At 43.8% G+C, this 16,829-nt stretch overlaps 1 protein-coding gene across 3 annotated transcripts in view; it reads right to left on the bottom strand.

The window, feature by feature from the left end:
- LOC130186630 (mucin-2) overlaps positions 1-16,829 on the bottom strand; it is a 34,419-nt gene that overhangs the window by 14,551 nt on the left and 3,039 nt on the right. For 2 of the 3 annotated variants that reach the window (XM_056403850.1, XM_056403849.1), the window contains exons 2-3: positions 6,949-10,768; positions 4,693-4,767 (exon numbers count right to left, since the gene is read on the bottom strand). In XM_056403850.1, coding sequence (XP_056259825.1) covers positions 4,693-4,767; positions 6,949-9,923 — 3,050 coding nt within the window. In that variant the 5' untranslated portion in view covers positions 9,924-10,768. The remainder of the gene's footprint in view (positions 1-4,692; positions 4,768-6,948; positions 10,769-16,829) is intronic. The other variant, XM_056403851.1, reaches the window with a different exon arrangement.

Below are 16,829 nucleotides of genomic sequence, written 5' to 3' on the forward strand. Positions count from 1 at the left end.
ACAGCAAAGACACTATACATTGTTCTTCCAACTAGATTCTCCACTCTAGAGTACGAGCTCTCCATATTCCCTTGACTCAGGTGCACAGAGAGCTGATATTCATGTTATGTCTCCATGTGCCGTTAGGATTTTTTTTTTTTTTAACATGATGAATTTATTCTCTCTGAAACTTATCAGCCTACATTTTACTGCCTGTTTAACCATGCAAAACATGCAGCACCGCTCCATCCTGGGGATCTATTGGACAAACGTGTCTGGCAGCCATCCTTCAGCCACACCAGGCCAACAGAGAGATGTCTCCAGGTCTCTTTTAACACTATTATTACTTTTTAAAATCTTTTAAAGCCACTGTGATTAAGTTTTTATGTGGATGAATATTTCACTGCACCCTAGAGTTAGGCATTTGTTAAAAAGAGAGAGAGAGAGAGAGAGAGAGAGAGAGAGAGAGAGAGAGAGAGAGAGAGAGAGAGAGAGAGAGAGAGAGAGAGTGTAGACGGAAGAGGTACGAGAGAAAAAAAGTTGGAGATATTGAGATGCATGAAGAGTCATCCCAGTTTCCTTCCCGGTGCCCAGTCTCCAGTGTCTCTTATGCTCCACCACCTCACTCTCTGGTCTATCGCAATCGAAAGACAGCGTGCAAGTATCCACTCCTGTCATGCGATGTTGTGTCAGTGGAGATGTGCGTCAGGAAGCGCTGATTCATGATGGGTGTGTGGTGAGAATGGCGAGTGATGAGTTGTTACTGTAGGCGCTGTCACAAAATGTTCGTCTCAAGCTCTCCCAATGGATCAGTCTATAGCCTTCTTTGTACGAGTCTTGGAGACTCAGTGGAGGACTCCTCCACTCTACCACCACTGGCATGCATATGCGTATCAGTGATGTGAGGAGGCATTGATTGACAAACAGGATGCTTAAAGAGTCAGCCCAGATTGTAAATGAGAGGAGCAGAGAGAGACAACAATACAAGTGTGAAATGATGCCACAGTACAGATACTAAACAAGCATGAGTGGCATCCCCACAGATAGCAGCAAGCAGGGAAGAGAGAAAGAGCAAGCAAGACTGCTTCTTCAGCAGCCCCTTTCTCAATTATCTGCTGTTCAGCGAAGGCAATGACGGATTGTGTTTGGGAAGAAAAAAAAAAACCTCTTTGTGGACTCATAGTTTAGCTGAAATCGTATGGTCCAGAGAGTCATTAATCCATCTCAGAGTAGCAGCCCATCGAGCTCCTCCAGCCAAATGCGTGATCGAGCAATAGACAGAGCAGCAGAGATAAAGCAGCACAGCACAGATCTGATTAAGGCTGCCGTCTCCGCACACTCCATGGGGATTAAGCACAACAGTTCCTTGTTAGACCTCCCTACTTTGTTTCACACAGCACATTTGCCATTAGCAAAACAGAAAAAAAAATAAAATAAAATGGAGAGAAAATCACCACTTCACTCACTAATTAACACTCCTGCACGGCCACACAATCACACTCACGTATAAATATGTAGTTAATGTGCCACTGGTGCTGGATAAATAACATCACATACATCATGCATTATTCTTCCTGTAATATGAGACCCTTAAAAAGCAGAACAAATGAAGTGCTTATTTATGAGTCTTGGTTGGGTACAAAATGTTCAAAATGTTACATTCTGTAGCCACAAGTATCTACATTTGCATGCTTGAAGTGTCATTAGCATTTTTATATAAGCGTTGCCCTGAAAGATGTCTTGAGTAACTGGAGAACAAAGCTCTGTATGCAAACACATTTTATTTTTTTTAAGAAATGTTCACTATTTCCTGCTATTTACCCTGATCTTCCCCTTAATATTCTCCTTTTGGTTCAAGTTGATTTAAGTAATACTAGTTGTGTTTCCGGCCGCCCCAATACTGTAGGTTCAATATTCACTTTCAGCTGTTTTCTGGCTCTTTAGCTGCTAAATGCTTCAGTAGGTACTTGCTAACCTTAGCTGCTGTTTGATGCTGCGCAGGAAGCGTGAAGTGGGCTTTTAGAGTTATTTTGCCATAAACACCTGGTACAACGCAGAGCTATTATCTGTATCTGTTTATGTCACATATATACATGTATTCATACCTGTATTCAGTGGCTGTGGCTTACAGGCTACTGTAAGTTTAAAAAAAAATAAAGCTTTTTCTGCTTCATTTTCTGACTTGTATAATAATCTTATTATTTATATAATATTTTTTTATTACACGTGGTTTGTATTTGAGGGGAGGTTTGTTTTAAAGCTGTGTAGCTGTTAATTTGGAAATACAGCAGGAAGTTTTAACAATGGTAAATTATAAGTCAGAACCGCATACTGCTTGATTTTTTCTTTTTTTTATGTGTACATACTGAGAGGAAGCCCAAATGAAAACAGCTAAAACAGTAAAGCTGTGAACCAGCAACCCAAAACAATGGGCTGAAACACGCTGTAACGCTGTGTAGAGCTCAGGAGAACGGCAGAATTGGGGGATATTTCTCTGTGAGCGATCCCTTTCACATCATACCTAGTCATTTCATTTATTGTTATTATAAAAATATATTGATCATAGCAGCTTGAAAATAAAGTTGTGTAGCTTTAGATTTATTCAGGTCAAATTTATTAGTAGCTTATTGGATGGGGACAAATGTTCTTGAATCTGCATCCTTCACAATCTGAAATTATTTTCATTTTTCTAAATAAATTCCTCTATAAGCTTTTCAAGTAGATTGATAGTGTGTGGTGTGCTGAGCTGTGCTTTCCTTTGAGGACTAAGACTTCTTGAAGAAGCTTTTTAATTGATGGAATCTGTCCTGTCAGATTTCATGGCTTTTCCATCACTCACTCCTTTTCAGGCTTCACTTTATCTTTTTTTTTCTTTTTCCCCCCTCCAACACCTTTTTCTCTTACACTGACAAATTCTCTTTTTAGACTCAGCTCAACTTGAACCTCAAAGAAAAGAAAATCTCTTCCCCTTTCAAAGCAGGAAAATCCTCTTGTCACACATGAAAGAAGCGTGTCGACTTGACAGGTGATTGAGTGATAAGTCCTCATCTGACCATAAAACAGTGGCTTGGGATTTTGACTGTGCAGTGTAATATTTCAGACTGGCCACCTAGGAGAGGAACACAGTACAACATGCCATAATGATAACTTATTTACTGTCACGTTTCCTCTCTCAGTCTGTATGTCTTATTCTCTGTCTTCAAGATGAGGAACTACCACCGCTTCAGACTGACGTTCCTGAGCAGTAACCCTCACTGTAATATTCTAATCTTTCAAGATGAAGCTGTATTTAGTTTCTGAATGAATCATTTTCTTTATAGGCCTGTTCTCCCTCAGCTCTCTCTCTCTCTTGTTCCATTTCTAAATCTCAGATCTTTTTTCTCAGATCTTTTTTCTTTTTTTTTGCTTTCTACTCTCTTATCCTCAACTGTCTCTCTTCTTGTCCTCCCCCACTGTCTGTCTTCTTCTTCTGTTCCTTGATCGGGGGAGGTTTGCATACACAGTATAAATAAATGACTGAATAACCAGGTTAGGGTAATGGTCTGACTGAATCATTTATGTGGTTTACAGTAACTCAGCTTCAGCAATAATATCATTTGTTTGATAATCCCTTTAACATTGAGGATGTGTTGTAGCTACAGGAAACACCTTATTAGCCATTAATAAATAAATAAATAAAGAAGTATTATTAATAAATGAGTGGGTAGGTGAGTGTGCAGAATCAAATCATTGGAAGTAATCAGTCTAAGGTGCATACATGCCACATCTCACAGCTCCAGTCCACAATTAAAAAGACTGATGATGAATCTTGGCCTGGTAATTGGGTTATGCTTTCTGAGATTTATTACATAATTTGACAAACACAACCCCTGTAAGGTGTTTACATGAAAGTTTTAATAATCAGAGTACTGCCTTAATCCTGTCATAATCAAATTATATTTGTGCATGTAAGCACTCTGAAAGCCATCCCTCCTCTCTCTCTCTCTCTCTCTCTCCACTGTTTTCTTTCTCCTCTCCCTCGACAAGATTCGCCTCCTCTGCTAATATCCCTCATTTTCCCCCTTTTTACAGTTTTGACATTTACAACTAAGAGACAGGGATTTCAATTTCATAGCAATCCACACTTTTCTTTTTGCTTTTTCTTCACCCTCCTGTAAAGTGTGAAATCCAGTTTGTTAATTGATTGATTTCAATTCAAATCTCAGAGCGGAATGATTATGCAGTAACTGCGTGTGTGTGTGTTTGCGTATTTGACACTGTGTCATCTGTGCATCTGTGTGTGTAAAAGAGAGATAAGGAGAGTAGAAAAAATGAGAAGAGTATAGAGGAGGAGGGAGGGGAAAAAAAAAAAAGAGGGAGCTCACACGGGTGCACGACTTAAGTCTGTGTTGTTGCTCACCTCATTAAATTTGAGAGAGAGAGCATGAGAGTGTGTGTGGGATAAGTCTTAATCAGTCTCTTGTAACTTGTGTTCAGTGATCAAACCCGCAACGAGTGGCCATACTCAAAGTGCTGCATCCGGCTGTGCTGTCACACAGAGCAGAGCGACGATCCTGCCAAGCCATAAAAACTGAACTCCCAAAACTGACGTGATTCAAAATGACAGCGTGGTGCACATAACTGTGCACCGAGACACGCACTGCACTCTCGCTGCTCACATGTAAAACAAGCAATAAATATGCAGAAATCCACGCATAGCATCCAGCCACATACCTGTAGATGATGCAGGCACAGTCCCTGCAGGTCCCACAGTTCTCAATGTCCTGTCCGGTCCTGTAGGAATGTCTTCTGTTGAGAAGCACAGAGATGACATATCAGGGGTAAAAGAGTGATGTTGTGTGTGTGTTTGTGTGAGCCCACAAAGACATATTCAGGTTATCTTCTCCCTTGTCGAACCGGATTTCTGGCACACGCACACATCCTTGCAAATATACCAATCTCCTCTCTGAAATCACCCCTGATCATTTTTTAATGAACGATACCCCTTCCAACAGGCTCAGGCTGTTACGTAAACCATGAGTCACCATATCACTCCAGGCATAAGATAATGCTTATGAGGTAAAAGTCAAGTCTGCATGCATTAGACTTAGTCCCACCACTGATTTCTTATACCGGAGCATGCGAGATATGTCACTTTATGAGACGGCCGATCACGCAGTCACATGTTCAAATGTCAAAGTATAGTGTTGGCATTAGTGTTAACAGTGTGATTTGGATTACGCTGCTCAGATATCAGTCAAGCACTTTCCATGGATTCATAGACACACATCCATCCGTGTATGTCGCTTCCTATCCAAGAGTTTTCTTGTCCCAGCATCGTGTACTATTTTGGTGTGATAAGGCGGGAGAAATTACTAAGCAGCTTACAATGTAGGAAGCAGATTAATTAAAGACTTGATGAGAATGGTAAAGGGTTTACACTAAGAGGCGTGGAGCATCTGAATCCACCAACATGATGACAGCCAAATGCTGATTTCTATCTAGCCTCGCCTGCTGCATATATACATGAGGAAAGAGATGCTGCAAAATAGGTGCAACCAATCTCCCAAATGTCTCCTTGTGGTCTGACATGACATAAATTCTTTAGCATATGGAAAGTTGAGACTTGCATGAGACTTCATAAAAATAACTACATATGCTCTCCTGCCTTCTGTCTTCCTTTCAATCAGGTATTTCCTTTTCTTTATTTGTGTCTCCTTTTCCTTCTCATTCTTACCCAATTTTTCATTGTGTCCTGTCCACACAGCTTTTTGTTGCAAAAGTATTTACAATGCTTACAATGCTGGGATTGCCTATAAATAGAGTGGCTGCATCACAGCAAAAGCTTAGGCACAACAACCATCTATCTGTAATATTCACAGCATATGATGCAGGAAGGTTATTACTGCTGGGTTGTGGATATTCCCTTTTTGGTGAGGAATAATATGCCTGCAACAACCCACTTGTCTACTCCTTTCCAGGAGAGACGAGACAGTCTTTTAGTGCAAAGCTATGGTCACATTATCATGTCTGCCTCTCATTTGTTTTTGTGCAGAGAGAACCTGAATCTTACTCGAGAAATTAACTGTCTGAGAATAAAACAGCAGGCACTTAGGCTACATGCTGACATTTACTTTCCAGGTCTCCGAAATACCAGGCACTCATAATTTACGTACTCCTACTGTTTGTTCTTCTCTCCCGCCCTGTTATCTATCTATCTATCTATCTATCTATCTATCTATCTATCTATCTATCTATCTATCTATTCATCTTGGCCACAGACTACCAGATGGTATTCCACACTGCACTCTGCCCTGGGCTGAGAGCCCCCCGTTAGCCCTGGGTTTACAGCTCCATTAGCCCGAGGCCTCCAGTCATTTCACATTTACAACTTCAAATGTGGGATAGCTCATCTTTTGGCCCAGGGCTTTCACACTACATTTAAACTAAGGCGAACCCTTTTCAAAACCCCAGATTTAACCCTGGGCTATGCAACATTTCACACTACTGTTAACAATAACTTTGAACACCACCTTGGACATGTGGTGCAAAGAACAATACTGTGATCCTGGTTTCATTTGCCCTGCAATGTGAAATCCAAACTGAGGTTGAATGGTCTTCGCATCATTTCAGTGAAGACGCCCTCTAAGACATTTACTTTGTGCTCTGATTTTTAAGTGTCAGTTCTTAACTGCTTGGAAAACTGCTCTGCTTTCAGCAACACAACTCAGATACTGATGAGGCAATGAAATATAAACCAAATAATAAGCCAAAATACTGCACAGCACCTTAGAATGCTATGAGACAGGATTTTGCAATTCTGGAGAGTTATCACAGTGTAAATCATCTTATTTTTGTCATCAGGTAAACAGTAGTAAGTTTAGTATCTTACAACCTGACAAAAGATCTGTGGTTTGGAGACAGTGTGCAGGCATTACCTTGTCATTCTTATAATGTAAACTGTCCTACTGAAATAAAATATTGCCTCACCCGTCTCTCTCAGCTTCCTTCTTCTCAAGGTCTTGAATGACATCCAGCAGGACCTTAATGGTGTTCTGGCTGGTCTCCAGGACCCCCTCCAAGCTGTGGAGCTGGTTCTGCAGGCTACGAATATCATGCAGGGGTCCATTGGGACTCAGGAGCTTTTCTGTCACTCTGGACGGGTCCAATTTACACCTTGCCCCAGACACTAACCCTCCCAGGATTTCCTGGACCTGTCTTAGTGTGTCAGCTTGGGTGGCAGTCAGGGGCCCAGCTGTAGACCGCTCCCCAGGAGCAGAGCAGCCCCTGGCTCCAGAGCAACCCTGCTGGTTTGGAGGAAGAGGGTGTTGGCTGTTGGGTGTGTTGGGCCTGGCGTTGGCTCCTGAGCAGAGCATTTTGTGTAGTGCCCCAAGCTGAGCCTGAGCTGAGCTGAGACAGCTGGGCTTAAAACAGGCCTTGGCAGGAGAGGATGAGGAGGACTGCTTCTCTCCCTTCATCACAGCAACTGGCGGGGTTTGAGCTCTGTGCTTCAGAGAGCTGGCTCTCTCACAGAGCTTGGGTGAGTCTGTACATTTTATACCTTCCTTTTTCTCCTTCTCCCTGTCTTTATCTTTCTCGCTGGCCTTGCTGTCTGCCCTGAGCATGGGTGTTCGGATCGCAGGACCTGGTGGATCATTTCCCTTTTTACGAGGCGTGTAGGGCGGAGGTGGTGGGGGAGGAGGTGGAAGTCGAATGCCCCTCTTATCCTGAGCATTGTAGGAGGCCTGAGAGGGGGGGGTGTATGGTGGCGCAGCACGAAATGTGGAAGAGTACAGAGGAACAGTTTTAGTTGGTGTTGCACACGGTTGCACATTTGGAAGAGTGGACGCATAAGTTTTCACAAGTGGAGGCGGAGAAGTGCAAGATTTTAGGTTTGGGACGGGGGAGGAGTAGGGGGTTATGCCTGTGTTGGCAGAGGAAGTATTTTGAAGCGCTTGACATGGGATGTTGCAATGAGATACAGTTTGTATTAGAGTCGCATAAGAAGGTGAAGTAGAATTCGGGTGAGGGGCATGGGGACCAGCTGGGTGTGTGGTAGTGTAATATGATATAGAGGTGCAAGACAGGGCAGTTTGAGTTACAAACGTACAGGGTGTTAGATTTGGGGGAGGTGCAGCGTTTGATGCATTGTACAGGGGTTGATGTGTCACGTTTGGGGCAGTGGTTGGATGTCTGGGGGGGTCAACGGGAGTTACATTGAGGGTTGCAGTTGGGGTAGGGGTGGAACAGGTTAAGGGAGTGGATGATGTTGTGTTTGAGATCGGAGAGGTGCAGGTTTGAGTGGGACATGATGGTGCAGTTGAGGAAGGAGTGGCACAGACAACAGCTGTGCTGGGGGTTGTTGGTGGTGACACAACAGTAAAATAGGGTATAGGGTGTTGGGTAACAGTAGGTGCAGAAGTGGAGCAAGGAATGGGCAGTGCTATGGGCGGAGGTGGGGTGGTGCAAGTTGGCTTGGCTGGAGAGGAGCAAGGTGGCTTAGCGCAGTGTTCAGGGTTCTGTGGTGGTGCACTTGTAGGTGGGGGAGAGGTAGAGTAAGGCACAGTAGTTATTTGGGTGGTGGGAGGGTCTTGAGTCTCAGTTGGGGACACGGGACTCTCAGATTGAATTTGCACTGAACTGGGTGTTACTGTGAGAGGTGGGGAAGCACAGGGACTGCACGTTTGTGTCTGGGTGGCGCAAGGTTGATTATCTAGAGGCGAGCGACGGGGAGAGTCTGTTTGTATTTGAGTGGTGCACTGTTCCGCATTTGGAGGTAGGGCTGGACAAGAGTTGGGGATTTGAATTTGGGTTGTGCATTGTTTATCACTCAAAGGTGGAGACTGATGTTGGCTTTCAGTTTGACTTTGGGCGGTGCAATACTTTGAGTTTTGCGATGGGGAGGGGCTCTCAGTTTGAACTTGAGTGGTGCAGAGTTTGGTGTTTGCGAGCGGCGGGGACGGACTGGGGCTCTCAGTCTGAGTGGGAGTAGTGCAGTAGTGCACTTCCTTTCCAGGATCACTTGTTGTCCTATTCAGCCGCTTTCTCCTCCTGACCGTCGATGGAGTGCTGCTTCCCTGCCGCTTGGGGCCATCACGGCAGGATACAGAGGAACAGTGACATGGCTCAGCGCTGTGAAGGACTGAAGGGGGACAGCTGTGCCTTGAGCTTTTTACCACACTCACAGCTGATTTCATGTCTGTCCTTGAGGCTCTAGACCTCCGTTCCACCAGAGTTCGATCCCCAGGACCAGGAGGACCGTTCTGGTCCTTGGACCCAGGCAGCAACACATGGTTATGCGTAAGATATTCATCTTGAGAGTCATGTTCGTCATCCCCATCCACGCCTACTGAGTCCCCAAGGCTGTGGCTACGTGTGTGGGTGGAAGAAAGGGACTGGGGCTTTTTCAAGCATGGGGAGGTCTGGATGGCTGTGCTGGTGCTTGTATTGGGCCTGCGTGTCATTGGCAAGGTTAGGGAGTTAGTCTGGGGTGGAGCCCAGCATCGACGTGTGGGACCCGGCGTCAATGGATGGGGAGGGGCCCTGGCTAAGAAAGCAGCCACCACTTCTATAGTACTTGCCATGTCTCCACGAACGGCCCCCACCACAGAGGTTTGGCCAGGTAGACTGTCGGTCCGTGGCCCATCCCTGTCGGTCCATGGCTGGGGGGATCTGCTGCTGTGTTTACGAAGAGGATGTGGGCTGTCACAGTCTGTGGCAGGCCTCTGATGGCTATTGTTTTCTCCTGTTCCACTGTTGCCGCTGCTGCTGCTGCCATCCTCCAGGTCTTTAAAGCGGACCTGGTGGGTACGGTTGCGGCGCCGCTTGAGGCGGCTCTCAATATCTGGGGAGTCTCGATTGAGCAGAACAGAGCGCACAGTCATTGTCCCGGGCAACTTGTCCGCCAAAGTGCTCTTGCCGTTGGTTTGGCCTGTGAGCAAGTGGTTGGGCTCTTTGCTCACCATTTCTCTTGTCTCTCTTGCTCCCCCAACATCCACAGGCTCTCTAGGCAGTTTGATGTTGTAAAAGCCCAGTTGTGTTAGTGTGTCAACAAGAGAAGTGACCTCTCCTTTACATTAGTTATAACAGTGAGAGATCTGTACAATTGATTGACTGAGTTCCAGTTTCATCCCAGAGCAGACTGAGAATGTAGCTGTCTCTTTATAGGATTGTGTGCAGCCGCTCAGGTTATCTCAGATCTATATACCAAGGACTTCCTTTGCGAGTAAGATTGTCCTCAAGAAAGGATGGATGACCATATTCACAGTTCAACATGTAGCAATATTAAGCACATCAAGTAGAAATTGAGTATAGATAACTCAGATAAATGCTAACCCAAAGAACATTGTGGGTCTTTACTCTTATGTTCATACAAAAATAAATATATGCAGCATCAAATATTCTTTAAAATCTGCACGGGAGAAGTGTCCATACTTGTTCCATGTCTTCAGAAATTGTGCACTTTTGGTTCTTATTCCCATTTCTCTTTAACTTTCCAGGGAGATGAACTCTTGATGAGGCCGGAGGAGGGGAGTGCAACTTGTCCATCCTCTCTGTGCCCATCACATTGGCTTGTCTACTTGGCGGGCCCTCCTTGTCTGCCTGTGTTGTCCCCTGGGCCCTCAGGAGATTGGATGGACAAAGTATGTGATGGGCCTGCGTTCTTCCCCATAATGGCCTATCTCCTGTAACTTTTTTTTTTTTGTTCTCCCTCTCTTCCTTTTGATTTTATCCCTCTCACCCTGTTTCTTTCTTTCACAGCTCTTCTCTCAGTGAGTCACTCTCTCATGGCTGAAGACACAGGGAGCTCCTGAAGACAGCAGAAAGACAGAGAGAGAAAGAAAAGGAGTAAGAGACTGTAATTGTTTCCGTATTATTGCATTTCCATTGAAACACAAAGTGCTTGTTCCTCGGGATAATGAAGAAGATATAAGATAGGCAGCTATTTTAAAAATGCATGAGAGCGGGGTCAATGCAGAACGGGAAAAGAAGACATCAATTCAGAGAAAGTAATGAAAGGATGGAGGTGGCGAAAGAAAAACAGAGTATAGGAAAAACACTAGGTATATCATCAGCAATAGAGAAATATCCATCCAAAAACAAGAGAAGAGATTGTAATTAAGGCCCATTCACACTGGCTGAAGGGGATACTTATGTTTTATGTCTATTTCATATTGCTCTACCTGCAATTCCCTTTTGTTATGTCTTCTGTACATATGCATGTAGGTATTACTAACACTACTATTAAAAGTAGCTGAATTGAAGTAGCAGCAGCAGCAGTACTGGTGGTACACAGTATTATTCCTGTTCATGGGCACACAGTATGACTCTTTATTTCATTCCTCATATGTGTGTGTGTCTTACAGATTTTTCTTTTCCTCAATGTTTAACAGTCTGTGGCCCTGTTATCAGTCCTTGATGATCTGCCATGGCGACATCCTTTCTGATTCATCTGGTCACTGTATGACAGTCTGTCCGACATGCTGTAGTTAGTAGTATGTTCTCGTCACTCTGATTCTGTTCTCCGCTTTTGACAATCTATGGCCTTGATACGTATATATATCACTTCCATTTCCTGCCCATGCCACTGGCAGTCAGGCGTGATGCTGTCATTTGCCTTACACAATATATGGATCCGTGCCTTGTTATCTCCCTGTGATAGCCTCTGACATTGACAGGCCCGGGCTAATTCTGTGTGCGAGTGTGACTGGCCGTTACTCTGTTCCCCCTCTCTTTTGTGGGAGGGGTAATTAGTGACTCCTTCACAGCTCCCAGGTTATTTAGGGAGAGAGATACCCGAGGGGCTGCCACTTTTATTTACGTCCACTGTTTTCTCTGTTTCTCTCTCCAGCTCTGAAGAGGAGGATCTTTGTCACAACCGCACCCCCACCGTCAACCCCTTTAAAAACATGGTTATTAGGATTAATTATGATTAAAGTCACAGCAGACAGAACCTTGAGGGGAAATAGCTGCCATACATACTATATATTAGATATATTAATGGATTTAGAAACAAACCACGGGATTCTTTCTCATTTGACTTTCTTATCACTGCAGTGTATACAGATGAGCTGTTTAACTATGATTCACATAGAAGACCAAATCACTCTGGGTAATAGTACACATTCACTCAGCCGGGGAGGACTGAATCCTGCACTACCGAGGCTAGAAAACAAAAGCAAAGGCACGTCTGTGGCATATTACTGACCTGTTCTGATCTACACTGTCCATTTGACCTTGATGATGATTTTTTTTCTTAATTCTGCCTAGATAAAAATCATGTTTCTACTTCTCCCATTATCCATTAATATGCCATTTCACACCAGTTGTCAGTCCTCCTCCCCACCTCTTAAAAAGTACTCTATTGTCAACCTTCACCCAGACAGATTTTCCTCTGAGCTTCATCCACCCGTCGCAGGACCATTACCCTTACTCATTCAGTGGGGTGTCATCCTGATCCTGCCCTCTTTCTATCTTTCTTCCATCTGCTCCCTCTCCTTTTTTGTTTCCACCCCTGTCAGTCGTATCTTTCTTGCTTCCTCCACCACCACCACTCGCTCCTGCCGCCTCTTTTGGTCTCACATCCCTTCCTCCCTCTTGATCTACCAACAACCCTCGGATCAAAATTTACGCTGACACTTTAATGAATTCAGACCTTCTTAATGCTGCACGGCCTCACTCCTGTGGGTGAGGCCAGCCCTTTCCCACATGTGACATTTTCATGTTGAGCTTTATTGGCAGACAAGAGATAAATCACCAGGCAGGAGGAGGAAGGTGTGCAACGGCATAATGCCAGCAAGGGTCATAACTCTTTGCGGTTATTATTTAAGATTTACTACAGCCTCCTTGCTAGCTGCCTACCTCTCTGAGAAGGCATTACTGTGAATATAGGCTTCTATCCTCTTTCCTGTGTGTGTGGTTTTATGACTCTGTATGTGTGTGTGATGATAATGCTAAGGTCACATCTGATCTCCTTGTGCTAAGCCATGCTGACTCTGAGAAACATATCTGATGCATGCAAAATTCAAGAAGCCAAGAGTCTGGCTGCGCAGATCTAATAATATTCTGAGCCTGAGTCTTTCAGGGATGTTGAGAATTGCATCCATGCCAATAACACACCTTTGGGTCTCACTGTGCTGAGGAGGTGGAAGGTGCTGTGGATTGAATTGTTATGTAAAGGCATGTCAGATCGGATTGTCTAGGCACGCTTAAATTTGTCAGACAGGACTGAGATGAAGAGGAGGCACAGAGAGGAAGAGGAAGGAGAGGAGGTAGACATGCTTGGTTATATTTAGAGATGCTATGAGACACATAGCAAACTGAGAGGAGTAGGAATCTGAATAAGTAGGAGGGAGAAGAGGCGGTGGGAGACAGACAAGGCAGAGGTAGGGGGACAGGGAGCAAAGCAGGAGGGAACAACCCCTGGCAGCAGAGGAAATGTCATGGTTAGGGTTCAGTGAAGTGGCAAATCAGGAGCATCAGCGTGTCAGGGCATTTAAGGGGGAACTGGAGAGGAACTAAGCAAAGCTATATGATCAGTTATTGGTCCTGTGAGCACAAGGAAGAGTAAGAGTTATACCTGCACTCTGTCAGAGGAATTTACAACACAGTCAGCTGACAGAACAGATGTAAAGCGCATAAGCCTTTGTGGTGTTTGTATTCTTGTCCAAATAGATCTTGAATTCAAGAACAACTCCTTGAGAGCTGCCTGTAGATGAATATTTGTTAGGTTAAGCATTGTGTGCAGCGGAGCACGGCACAGCAATGTCTCAAACACTGTTTCATTTCATTTGATACAATAAAATGAACAAGCGCATTAAAAAAATGCAGTTAAGCCCATAAAGGAGAATGCACAAAGACTTGTATGTCCACATGCATACATAAGCAAAGCTAAAGCAGAAGTCAGCTAAACATGTAAAGTAAAAGAATATGTAAAGTACATCATGGACGTAAAGCAAGTAAGGGCATCATCTTCACTAGTCTGGCATCTGGTTTTGAAAACAAAAAATCTTCATTGCTTTTACTCAGGGCAAGAAACAGCGTTACTGATGTAGCTGCCTCTGACTGATGAAACCTTAAGCCTGATCATGCTTAACAGCAAATTAAATTAACACAAACACAAACAAATACAAATGAAATTATGATTCTTGATTCATTATATATACGAGGCAACATGGTGAACACGACCATTGTTATTCCTGTCAGATACTTGGGAGTAATAGCAGCAAGATGCAAATGCTAGTTTGTTTATGACGGTGTAGTGGCATCCAATTTGGCCAGTTACAGTCAGCCATTGCTGCAATAGCCATATTTCACCAGGCACTAGCTGCAGCATAAGTTTTACAATATCAACCTCTGCAAACAGAGAGCAAGGAAGTTCTGTTTTTGTTTTTTTTTTCTGCCAAAATAAAGCTATTTTCCATGTGGAAAATTGCTGATCGATGAAGCAAACATGGAAGCACCATGACATGAACTTAGCTTCTACATGCCAACTGCTACCTTCTACTGCTACCGCCTTCCCATGCATCCTCCCTGCTAGCTCAGTGTTTTAAGGGAGAAACAAGAACACAAATAAATACTTGCAGACACATGATACATACAGTATATGGTGCATACCAAGTATGATAATAAAACTTAATGCAAAGCAACAAAGAAAAAAGAATACGCAGGAATAATCCCAATAATTGCCCCACTACCTCCACCCGGAAAGGACCATACATAAGTGGTTACACACATATGATCTGATCCTCATAGACACAGCCGCCCAGAATTCAATGCAGAAAATTTTATCATCGTAATGTTTTTGCTGCGGAACCTTCAAGAGATACTAACACTCCTATTTATGCAACAGCACAGGATGCAAATATTTCAAGGTTAAACATCACTTTCACAGTCCCACAAACAAACATAAACGTTGGCTCGCAGAGTCACTGGCCAGCTCATTACTAAAGAGGATAGTGCGGCCACCCTACTTGTTCCAGTTTCCTTGAAGGATGGCTGGATTACTGCTAACTTTTAGAGTGTGAGTGCCAGAAATGATTTGTTCCATCTGTCCTCTTTTGACCAAAATCCTCTGCCTAATATGAAATCCCTATATGTAGGCCAATGGATTGTGATAAGCATACTTAGCCAACTGTGAGCAAATTCAAGGATGTTTGGGTATCTGTGAAAGAAAGCCAGAGTAAACATTGTTTTCTTTCTTGCACTCATTCTGCAGCCTAATTGTCTTGTTTCTCTGGCTGGTTAGTTCTTTTGTGCTCTAGCTTTTGTGTCTCTCTTCTCCACTCTGTCACAGATTCGGAGAGGTTAAATGTTCCAAACTTCTCCGTGTGAATTATCAGCAGCAAAACAGAACAGGTGGCATAACTGACATGTCCAGTGCATAGCAACACGCTACATGTAGGTACATGTAGCGTGGTCCCTCTCCCTGGGGGTTACTTTCTGCTGCAATGTCCCTGTCTAAACTAATGTCCCAAGAGTACATCATAGTGCGTTACCTATGAAGCCCAATCGCTGTCAGTCCAGCGAAAACACCTGGCCAGCAGACACACAGATTATCAGAGCGTGGAAAAAGAAAATTAAAGTAAAGGAATAAGAGAGGAGTACATTCACTTCTGTTAGGTAAAGAGAGAAAATGAAGCGGTGAGGACAGATGACAGATTTATAAGCAATGTGAGAAAAGGATTAAGTGGTAGACAGAAAAGACGAAGCTGGGAGATGGAGATAGCTGACCCCGTAAAAGACACGCTGATGAGATAAGATGAAAGGGAACGATACTGTAGTGTGGAGCAGAGGGAGTGTGAAAGAACAAGTGAAAAGAGTTGTGCGACGACAGACAGGATTAACAGCACAGCGTTTCTTCACGCAGCAAATGTGTGTGTGTACAAATGTGCACCTGTGCGTGGTGAGTGTATGCGTGGCGTTGCAAGTGCATGCATGCATGAATGAGAGAGCACATGTGCAATTAGATTTGTATCATGCATGTCAATGACACAATTACTAAGCGACAAGTTAATTGAGAAGAATGTGCAAACTACAATACACTATTGCTCCTGAATGTATCATCATGATGTTAAAGCACAGCAATGTTACTGAAACGCATTAACAATTTCACACATCACTTACATGAATCTGCAAAATTAAATGCTCATGTAGCCAGAACAGCATGCATTGATGCATTGGACTTTGCTTACACACACACAAACACACACACACACACACACACACACACACACACACACACACACACACACACACACACACACACACACACACACAGATCCATACAAATGGAATTCCCTCACTTAGTTCCTCCTCCTCCTCAAACTTTCTGCGTATATGCCCCCCCCACCACACACACACACACACACACACACACACAAGACACATACACACACAAACAGTCCTGCTCATGACAAATATGCAATGAAAGCACGCTGCTGGAATCTGCAAAGCTACATCACTGACAGACCAATCTAAGCTCCTCACTCTTTAAAGCTTCTCATAAAGCTGCACAATCTCAGAAAATAACTCCCACACCTGCAGTGAAGCAAATCCCAGTACCCAAACACACACGCGCACACACACGTACAATCTCATTTCACAAAGACAGCCACACTATGAGGAAAGGAACACACCCCCATTGTCAGAATAAATATGTGCGCACGCACGCACACACACACACCTGCCAAACACATAAACAAAATGTATGCTGCACGTGTGTGCACGCCTGCAAGGACATACACTGCCTTTCTTTCCATTGTACAGCAGAATGTAAAAAGAGCCAAAACAAAACATTAAGTAAAAGATACTAATGTGTCACTGTTCGAAATAAAAACAGATACTTGTATGATGTTTTTAAATCTGTCCTC

Source organism: Seriola aureovittata, chromosome 18 (assembly GCF_021018895.1).
Source record: "Seriola aureovittata isolate HTS-2021-v1 ecotype China chromosome 18, ASM2101889v1, whole genome shotgun sequence".
NCBI classification, from domain to species: Eukaryota; Metazoa; Chordata; class Actinopteri; order Carangiformes; family Carangidae; genus Seriola; species Seriola aureovittata.